General features: G+C 48.1%; 1 protein-coding gene across 1 annotated transcript; it reads left to right on the forward strand.

Annotated features, from left to right (window-relative positions):
- The first annotated feature begins 216 nt into the window (after window positions 1-216).
- Window positions 217-5,901, forward strand: LOC103789382 (uncharacterized). Its single transcript, XM_035280609.3, has 4 exons — window positions 217-313; window positions 2,418-2,613; window positions 4,094-4,365; window positions 4,546-5,901. Exons 3-4 carry the CDS (start codon window positions 4,102-4,104, stop codon window positions 4,831-4,833), a joined length of 552 nt encoding a protein of 183 aa, XP_035136500.1. The 5' UTR covers window positions 217-313; window positions 2,418-2,613; window positions 4,094-4,101; the 3' UTR covers window positions 4,834-5,901.
- Window positions 5,902-10,166: the final 4,265 nt, after the last annotated feature.

Raw genomic sequence — 10,166 nt, forward strand, 5'->3', positions numbered from 1 at the left:
AACTAGTCTTGAACTCCTGGGCTCAAGCAATCCACCCACCTCAGCCTCCCAAAGTGCTGGGGTGACAGGTGTGAGCCACTGTACCTGGCCAAATGTAAGATTATTTAGTGAGAAGTGTTTCTTTTACCAGGGACTTAACATGGAATTGAGGGTGAAGAATTTAGCGTCGTCAGATTCCAGGGGCTATGACCTAAAGAAGGAGGTGATGGTGAAGGTGACCAGCCGCAGGACTCACGAGGTGAGCTCCACAGGACACAGGCTATCTTCACCGGCTGCAGCCCTGGAGACCCAGGAAAGGCAAAACGTATTCCAGGTATGAGCTGGAGTTCTGGGGGACACGAGGACCCTCTTTGCTGCTCCCTGTCCTGGGTCCTTTCCCTCACAGAAGCAGCTCCTGGGAGCTTTCCTAACTGCCTGCACTGAGCATCTGGTCGTGCTGAATATGACTCAAAGGCTTTTGTACCAGGAGGGAGCCTGGGAGTTTATCCAAGTGGTAGTGGTGTCTGTCCATGTACATATGTGCATGTATGTGCATGCGTGTGTGTGCACATGAGCGCACAGGCTGCCTTTCTGCAGTGATGAGAAAAGCCACACTTCCAGGGACTCCAGAAAAGGCTGTTTCACCGGCTCACTGGCTGATGCACTTGACGCTGCTATCAGGAACGTCCATGTTAGGAACTTAAGACCCTGCTTCCCCATTTCTGCCCTCAGAGGAAACAGAACATGCAGGCCCGTCTTGCAATGCCCCTGTGCACACACCAGGCCTCTGCAGCAGCCCTCAGGCTGCGCCTCCGGCCCCCACCCCGGGATGCTCCCTCTCTACTCAGCAATTGGGGCTTCTCTGAGTTTCACTTTTCTGCTCATCTGTTCATTGCCTGAAAATTGCCAAAATGTTTTGGGTCAAGAGCAGTTTTTTTAAAGCTTTTAAAAATTGTGAAATGAGAGATAAGCATATATACACATGCGATATGGTCAGCACCTGTGTGCCCACCACCTTGTCCACAGGGTTTCATGCTCTAGGTGTTGGGGCTGCCAATCCTGCCTCGAGGAGGAAACTGAGCCAGGATCCTCCTGGAACCCAGCTCCTCAGAGACCGGCCCCTTTCATGCAGGTCTGTGTGACTCTCTGGGGAGTCAGACTGGACTTCTACATGTTCCATGAGGCCTTCCGAGGGACCCCTCAGTGTGTTTGCGCTTTTCATTTTTCTCTTTTTCCAGCAAAAGCCACTGGGGCAAACTGGCTCTGGTGCCCTGATAGTCCGTGCGCCTCTCTCAGGCCAGGCTTTCCCCCAGAAGTTGGCTTGGCAGTTTCCTGTCTTAAGAAAAATTGTAATTCTAAAAATCCCTTTTCCATGCTATTCTGTTTATTTTGTATTCTAGTTTAAGGCAAGTGGAAAAATCGCCTTTTAAACTGTTGCTAGCAGAAGGGTTACTCTGTGCACACGAAGGCGCTCATGACGGCCTGCCTGTCATTTCCAGAAACGGGGCGGCAGACGGTGTTTTCACATTATCACTGGGAGAGCTGAGGGCCTGGATTCATTCTGCAGGGTCCTTTTCCCAAGCAGCACCTTGTCACCAGCACAGTAGCTGTCCTGCTTACACAGCAGGTTCTCTTTTAAGGGGGCTGTACAGTCTGGGTTTTTTTTTTCTCATGAAGATATAAACCTTACCAATCTGTCATCCTCAAGACTGTCCATTTTTACATTGAAACAAGTAAGAGAAGGCCTGGCACGGTGGTTCACACCTGTAATCCCAGGATCTGTGGAGGCCGAGGTGGGTGGATGACTTGAGCTCAGGAGTTTGAGACCAGCTTGGGCAACATGGTGAAACCCCATCTCTACAAAAAATACAAAATTAGCTGGGTAAATGGTGAGCAACTGTAGTCCCAGCTGCTGGGGAGGCTGAGGTAGAATGACCTGACAAGATCGAGGCTGCAGTGAGCTGTGATCACACCACTGCACTCCAGCCTGAGCGACAGAGCAAGACCCTGTCACAAAAAAAAACAGGTAAGCTTAGTACCAGTGACTTTCCTCAGATGAAGCCCTGCTCTCCTCAGGAGGCCTCAGAAAGGCTGTAATGTGGGGGTCTCTGTGACATGGTGCAGACATGTGTGCAGTGCACACGCGACAGGCACCTCTGAAGACTAGATGACCAGCAGACAGCTGTGGGTCCCAGCTACAGACACGAGTGGCACTTTGTCGGCTGACCTCCTAAGTGCTCACCTATCCTCCCGCCCACCATGTGGACCGTGGCTGCCCCTGCAGCACTCAGGGAGGACGCAGTGTCCACGTGCAGTTTTGTGCAACTGTTGGAGTCTCACATCACAGACAAGCTCAGGAGCAAACCAGGGCTCTGTGTGAGGGCTGGGAGGGTTTTCCAACCTTGACATGCTGCCAGCTTGTGGTTACTTTTCAGCAGAATTCACCCAAGAGCTGTCGGCACAGGTGAGCAGCACATCCCGCCAGGGACCTCGGAGCCTGCAGAGCCTACCCGGGAGCAGGAAGGAGTCAGCCTGGGCTCCCAGCCTGTACCAGAGCACCGCTGACCTGCTTCCTCCTCAGCCCAAGGATGACATGCAGTTTTAACTGACACGCCTGTGGTCTGATATCCACAGGTAATGAGCCAGTGAATTCATGTATTATCTAGATTCCCATGATCTTAGTTCCCTAGCCTAAAGTCTTTAAGGAAAACCAGAATAAGCCGGTGCAGTGGCGCATGCCTGCAGTCCAGCTACTCAGGCTGAAGCAGGAGGGCCGACTGAGCCCAGGAGTTCGAGGCTGCAGTGAGCTCTGACTGGGCCGCTGCACTTCAGCCTGGTGACAGAGTGGGATCACATGTCTTAAAAAGAAACGAAAAACACACAAACAGAAAAACGACAATGACTAGAGCCCCTGCTGTTTCCTGCCGCCCTTCTTCTTCTTTCACTGTGGTGCTGCCTCTAGGAGAGAACTGTGGTTGTTCACTCTGAGGCCAACAGAAAAGGCTGCAATCTCTTTCCAGAGTAGTGTCCTTTTTGTGAAGATGCATCAGACCTACAGAGAATGAGTTATCTGTTGATTTCTGTGTCTGCTTTTCAAGTTGCCCAGAAAAGGAGTTGCTAGTTCTGACTTATGGTCTAAAAACTACCTACCTGGAATCCTGTGGCTTCAGGTTTCGTCCCTCTCCAGAGCCAGTGTTGACAGTGTCCCCGTCCTCACCCAGTGAAGACAGCAGCAGCTCTTGTCCTGGATTTGCTGCCCACTGGGCGAAGGGAGCTCAGAATGCCTGCTGTGCTCGGCTGGCAGGGCTGTGAGGAGTGTCTCCTTTGCGTGTGGATGTGTGCGCACTCCAGTCATGGCGGGGGAGCCACTTCTCAGCTCTTCTCCAGACTAACTACCCTGCATCACCTTCCATGGCTGCTGTTAATGAATTACCGGGCTCATTAAATGGCACAAATTTACTCCCTGCTAATTCTACAGATGGGAAATCCAAACTGGGTCTCGTGGGCTAAAAGCAAGGTGTCCACAGGGCTGTAATGCTTTCTGGGCCTGAGGAAGAACAGCTGTTTCCCGACCCTTTCCAGCTTTCAGAGGCCACCTCCCTCCACCTTCAAAGCCACCACATGGCTGCTCTCTGACCCCGCAGGCATTGTCACAGCTCTTTCGGACCCTCTCTTCTGCTTCTCTCTGCCACACTGAAGGCCACCTGGATAATCCAGGCTAATCTCCGTATTTTAAGGTCAGCTGATGACAAACCTTAATTTCCGTTTGCCATGTAAAGTAACATATTCACGGGTTCTGGGGATTAGGACGTGGGCATCTTTGAGGACCATCAGGCACACCACCATCCCCAAATCTTCATTTCTCCTGAGATGGCCTGCTTCCTAGCTCCTCCATCATCTCCTGAGTCACTTCCTAGGCTCAGGCAGTGCTGAAGTAGCAGGTCCAGGAATGAATACGGTATTCTTGCCCTCATCAAGCTAAGTTTGAAGAGAGTGGTGTATGGTCATGAGTACCCCAAACCCAGTCAATGGAGGGGGTGCGCTGGGAAAGATCAGAGTGAATTGTCAGAGCAGCAGATGAACTCAAACACTGGTGACTTACCTCTGTTTCTAGGTGTGGATATGGTCAAAGCCAAGTTCATCAATAGGAAATTCCTAATGGAGGAACTTTACCAGCACTTTCTAGATGGAGATGACAGCCCTGTGGCTCAAGACGACCCTTTCTGGGATCCTGTCGAGGTCATCCACTTGGTCTCAGCTCACATCTGGCTCCAGTCGCTGGCCTACTGCATGAAACTGGAGGAGCAGGCAGAGTTTCTGAACTGTGACGGGCTGGAGGAGGCCGTGCTGCATATCTGCAATAGCACCTTGCTCCCTGACAGGACAGTGAGTGGCTCCTTCTCCCCCTTGCCTAGTTCTGGGTAGTCACACATAGAAACTCCAGAGCAAGCCTGAGTTCTCCGGATGGGGTGGTCAACATGGGACCCTGAACAGTTCATTCTTAAGACAAATGAATGAGCTCATTCATTTACCATTTGGCCACAACAAATTTTATTTTTGCTACAGCAGCCAAACTGGCCTGGAATGCCCAACCACATCCAAGACAGCCCGGCACTGCCCGGGGGCATTGAAGGAATGAGGGAGACACCTAGCAAAGAGGCAGGTGTAGTGGAAGGAGCCTTGGACAAAACCAAAAGAGCTGGGTGGGTTCCAAACAATGGACCCTCAGGAGAGAGGCCAAGCGGGCTGCGGGGCCTCCCCAGCCACACTCCCTCCTGGCCCGTGAGCCTGGCATCTGCCACGCAGCATGCTTCCCATGCCAAAGGCCCCACCTCCTTCAGGAGCCAGAAGTAGCAGCTGATTTTCCAGCTCTCCCCTTTTCTCGAGGTAGGGATTGCGATGCCTGACCTTTCTGTGAGCAGGGGCTTTGTTTTGACCTATCAGCTCCGTCCCAAACATTGCCCATTATCCTTTACTGTCCTCTCTGAATACTCACCTGTTTTTCTTCTTTAGACCACAGTTTTTACAAAAGCTCAAGTCTTTTAGCAATCCTAAGTCAAGCGGCTGGCAGGGAGCCTGGTCTGGGTGCCACGGCCCTCACAGGCACGGCAGGCACTCGGTGCAACCTTGTCATCTTCCTGAAGAAGAAATCAGCTCAAGAAGAGAACCTCAAGGTTCCATGACCAAGAAACCAAGCTGACCAACAACTCACTGTCTTTACTCCAAGCATCTCTCTGGTCATTTGGCTACCTGGAGCTTCCAGGCTGCCTGGCAAGTTGTATTTCCTGTTGAAATTAATAAAGGAGCAGTCTGGTTTATAGGTTTCATACTTCGAGAGCCTGGTTGATATGACAGTGGTACCTTGTTGGAAAGCTGCCTGTCAGTTTCTGAGCTGATAGGCCTCGGGTTGTCTCTGGACTACAAAGAAACCAAGGAAAAGGAAGAAGACAACCTGAGAGTCTGCATCTGGGCAGTCAACTGCCTTCCCCGCTCTGTCCCACTGGGACCTAAATCTTCAGTGCGAGTCTGGCATCCACATCTGTGTGCATCTGTCACAGGAGGCTGTTTATTTTCCTCTTTCCTCCAGGCAGGGAAATCCTTGAGAAGGTCCTGATCTTAAACCTCGACGTGCCAGGGTAATGGGCTCTTGTCTAGTGTCTTTGAACTCCACTGTTGGCGATACTACCTGTCCTGTCTTCAGCAAAATTAGCTTTCTTCAGGAGTCTATTTAATTCCCTTATCATCACAATCTGAACCTGCCAATCTGAACCCAGCCTAACCCGAGGCCAATGTTCCCCTCTTCTGTTTGTAGAACGCATGGCAAGGAGGATGTGGTTCTCGACCCTTTGGAGCTGGGCAAGAGGATGCGTTTCCAGATTCACATTGTCCAGTGCCTTGGCATCAAGTGGATGAACATGCAAAGCAGGGCATTCAGATAGGGTACCCGCCTGCGCCGAGGAACCCAGCCCCACACACCACCTGCCCTGTGGCTCCTGGGGGAGGCAGTGCAGTTTCTTCAAGTTTTAAAAATGAGCTTATCACATTTTCTGAAGTTTCTCTGTTTGCCTAACTCCAAGATGACTATTTTTCCCATCTGTTTAATAGAGGAGCCACATGTCCCTCTAGGTCTCTGGCCTGGGGCCAGTGTGTGCTGAATTCCTACAGAACTAAAGTAGAAATTCTAATTATCAGAAAGAATGTCATAAAACTGTATTACCTAAGCAACACTTTGGGTTGTAGTTGGAAACAAAAGGACTGTACAGTATGGCAGAAGCACCGGATGTGCTGAAACTGATTAGGCTAAAAGGATATTAACAGACAAGGCAGAGCAGGCACGCGGCTCACGCCTGTAATCCCAGCACTTTAGGAGGCCTAGGCTGGCAGATCACTTGAGGTCAGGAGTTTGAGACCAGCCTAGCCAACATGGTGAAAACCCATCTCTACTAAAAATACAAAAATTAGCTGGGTGCAGTGACATGGGCCTGTAATCCCAACTACTCGGGAGGTTAAGGCAAGAGAATCACTTGAACCTGTGAGGCGGAGGTTGCAGTGAGCTGAGATCAGGCAAATGCACTCCAACCTGGGCAACAGAGCAAGACTCCGTCTCAAAAAAAAAGGCAATAGAGGGAGACTTTGAAGAACAAAAACCAAACTACCACCTGACGTGGAAAATTAACGTTTTTGATTATCTAGGTAGAAGGGATGTATTGAGATCTGTTTTTGTCTTTTGAGACAGTGTCGCTCTGTTGCCCAGGCTGGAGTGCAGTGGAGGGGAGCGATCTCAGCTTATTGCAGCCTCTGCCTCCTGGGCTTAGCCTCCTGAGCAGCTGGGACTATAGGCATGCACCATCACACCCACCTAATTTTTGTATTTTTTAGAGATGGTGTTTTGCCATGTTGCCCAGGCTGGTCTTGAACTCCTGGGCTCAAGCTATCTGCCTGCCTCAGCCTTCCAAAATGCTGAGATTACAGACGTGAGCCACTGTGCCCAGCCTGGCTTTAAAAAAAAAAAATTACTGTCTGTATAGTGATGATATCCATGTTGAACAAATAAGACGTGGGATGTGTAAACCTGAGAACCAATTATAGGTCACCTGTTATCTGACACACGGGCTGTAAATCTCTGGCTCATCTGTCCTTTTTCTTTACAAATGCATCCCTTCTGGTTTTAAATTGTTTTATATTTTTCTCAGGTACAGAATTTATGACCTTCCAAACACCATCTATACCAAACCCGTATGAAAAGTGTGAATCCACAAATTGAAGAGCCCATCCAATTTACAACCTTAAATGCATCTCAGGAGTTTCTGAATTATTTGCAGACAAATGCCCTTATTGTTGACCTATGGGGCCTTCGAGGTACCTTGCTTACTTATTCTCTCACATGGTGCATGCTTCCATCAGACATAATGCCATACATTTAGGGCTGCAGACGAGGTAGAGGACAGGGGTGCTCAGGGTCCTAACAGCACGGGACCAGAGGTATCTTTTCCCCTGGGCCCCTGGGTTCCAGTCCTGCAGGGTGATCACATGCTTTAACAACTTCTCAAATGCACTGGAGCTGGGCAACTGAGACATTTCTTTCTTTGATGTCTCTCCCCACTACAGAAGGCTGCACCGAGCTGAGCTGCAATCATCTGGGCCTCATGGTCACAGGTAAAGGCCACATCCTGGTAGACACCAAGAAAATTTCCACTGTGAAGGATACAAGCCAGGTGTGTGCATATGACGTTAAAATGGGCATCACAGGTGGCTAGAAAATCTCTAATGACAGCTTCTTGATGTTCCTTAACAGTCGTTTTCTTTACTGACTCCTGTGTAACCTGAGGGGCATAAGCTCTGCTCACCATATACACGCCCCCATCCCATTTGATTTTCCCATGGCCGTGAACACTGCCAGTCTCAAAGGAGGTGCAGATGATACAAAGACTAAACTGACAAGGTTCTTCGTAGGCTGCATCAAACCACACACCAGAGCTTTATCTGAAGCTGTCCCACTTAGAGCAGGAGACAGAACTGCTAGAAACATTAACAGAGCCCTCCGAGAGGGGAACGTGCTTCTCAAAGAATCACTTGCGAAAACTGCTTCTGGTCCAGGTAAGAGACTGCTCAAGTCTTGGCTGTTTAGCTTACCCCTGGACTCCTACGTTGGGGACATGTATTTGTCTTTTAAGAAACAAACTTTTCAATGAGCTAATTCATATCTTGTTTCATAAACAAAAAAATGCAGGACATTTTTTTTCTTCTGCCCTGTGAGATCTCCTTGGGATGGATCCAAATTGGTGCCTGATAACTGCTGATGTCATAGAATGCTACCAAATAAAAAAATAACTATAGAGATGCCTCAAGAAATAGATGCATAAATAAATGTTACCTTTTCTTTCCACCTCAGCCCATAAGCCCTCCAACACTCTGAAGATAAGCGGGATGGCAGCGCAACTGCCATCAGCCAGGGAGATGAGCCAAGTGTGTACACAGCAAGCCAGCTATGACTGAGAGTTTGCCAAGGCTCTCAGGGTGTTCTATCAAAGCATGAACACAGCAGGAGGGCAGCTTTTCAGACTGAGGCAGTACAAAATTCCTGTAAGTAACCGGAATCCTGGGAGCAAACAGAATTTCTGCCCATCAGATTGAGACATTCATGTATCTCCTGAGCTCGGAGATGTGGATCTTGAAGCAGAAGATCAAGTGGAGGCGGCCATGCTTGACTTGCTCTGTAGGCGTGGATCTACGGCGATTACATGGAATTGCAAAAGCAATTCTCAGGCCACCATCCGGCTTTGCTCTGACCTTTTCATTGTAGTGCACATCTGGCTGGTTCCATGCAACCAGGAACCAGGTCACTGCAGGACTGATATCCATTCACTTTACGATGTAATATACAGACCACCCCATTTATCATTTTAAAACCAAATGTAATTCATCATATTAGGAGATTATAGGAGAAAATAATTTGATTGATTTGACAGATGCAGAAAAAGCACGTGACAAAATTAAACAGCCGGTGACAAGAAAAGTCCTTGGCAAACTAGGAATAAAATGCACATTCCTTAATGTGATAAAGGCAATCTTAGACACACACACTGGATAAAATGCTTAGTGGTGAACGACTGCAAGTGGTTCCTTTCAGATCAGGAGGCCACGGAAACCCGCTTTCCTTACCTCTGTCCTTTAGCTTCTGGCCAGAGCGGTAAGGCAAGAAATGTAAAGCATAAGGACTGGAAAGGGAACAGTAAGAGCGTACACTTCCGTAACTCTACGTGCTTTTACTGACTCAATGCTCACAGCAACCCTATGAGGCAGGTACTGTTATCAGCCTTATTTTACAGTTCATGAATCCAAGTTACAAGAGAGGCTGCATTATGTGTCTAAGGACACACAACTCATGAGTGGCAGGGCAGAGGTCTAGACCCCGCCAGTGCTTTTCCCAGTCTATACTCTCCCCCCACACCATGCTGCCTCTAGTATTATCCCCAGATGACATGCCTGTATAGACAGGAAATCCCCAAGAATTTATAAATAAATTACAAAATTGCTGGATACAAAATCAAGACTTAAAAATTAACTGTATTTGAATGTAACAGCAGTAAGCAGAAAATTATTTTAAAATAAAAGATACCATTTATAACTACATCAAATATATGAAATACTTAGGCCTATAGCTGACATAAAATATGTAAGGGTTATATGGAGAAATTTTTAAAACTTGCTTGAGAGATGTTTAAAAGAATAGAAATAAAGAGAGAAACTGCTATGTCTCCACGGTTTGGAAGATTTGTTATTGTAAATGTGTCAATTCTCCTCCCCAAAAGTCAGCATTATTCCAACCAAATCTAACAGAACCTAAACAAGATAATTTTACAATTTGTATGGAACTGCGAAAGCAAAAACTAGCCAAGATGAGGCCAAGATCCAAGAACAAGGCAGAAAGACTTGCCCTGCCTGATACCAGCACTTCATTTGAATGACTCTAACAGAGAGTGGGCCCAAAGGTAGATAAGATAACCCAAGAAAAAGAACAGAAGGCTCAGAAACAGATTTATTCAGGACTACAGACTTGATACACAACCAAGTGGAACTGCAAATCAATGTGGCAGGAATGGACTTTTCAATACACAGTGCTAGGAGAATTAGAAATATGTAAGGGGAAAAATGAAACTGGATTCCCATCTAAAGCTATCCCAGAA

Source organism: Callithrix jacchus, chromosome 19 (genome assembly GCF_049354715.1).
Source record: "Callithrix jacchus isolate 240 chromosome 19, calJac240_pri, whole genome shotgun sequence".
Lineage (NCBI taxonomy): Eukaryota > Metazoa > Chordata > Mammalia > Primates > Cebidae > Callithrix > Callithrix jacchus.

Bases quoted from the DNA above. Each gene is read 5' to 3' on its own strand.
- LOC103789382 (XM_035280609.3), top strand. From the start codon at position 4,102: ATGGTCAAAGCCAAGTTCATCAATAGGAAATTCCTAATGGAGGAACTT. The intron at 4,366-4,545 runs GTGAGTGGCTCC...TTTTTGCTACAG, and splicing joins CCTTGCTCCCTGACAGGACA to CAGCCAAACTGGCCTGGAAT.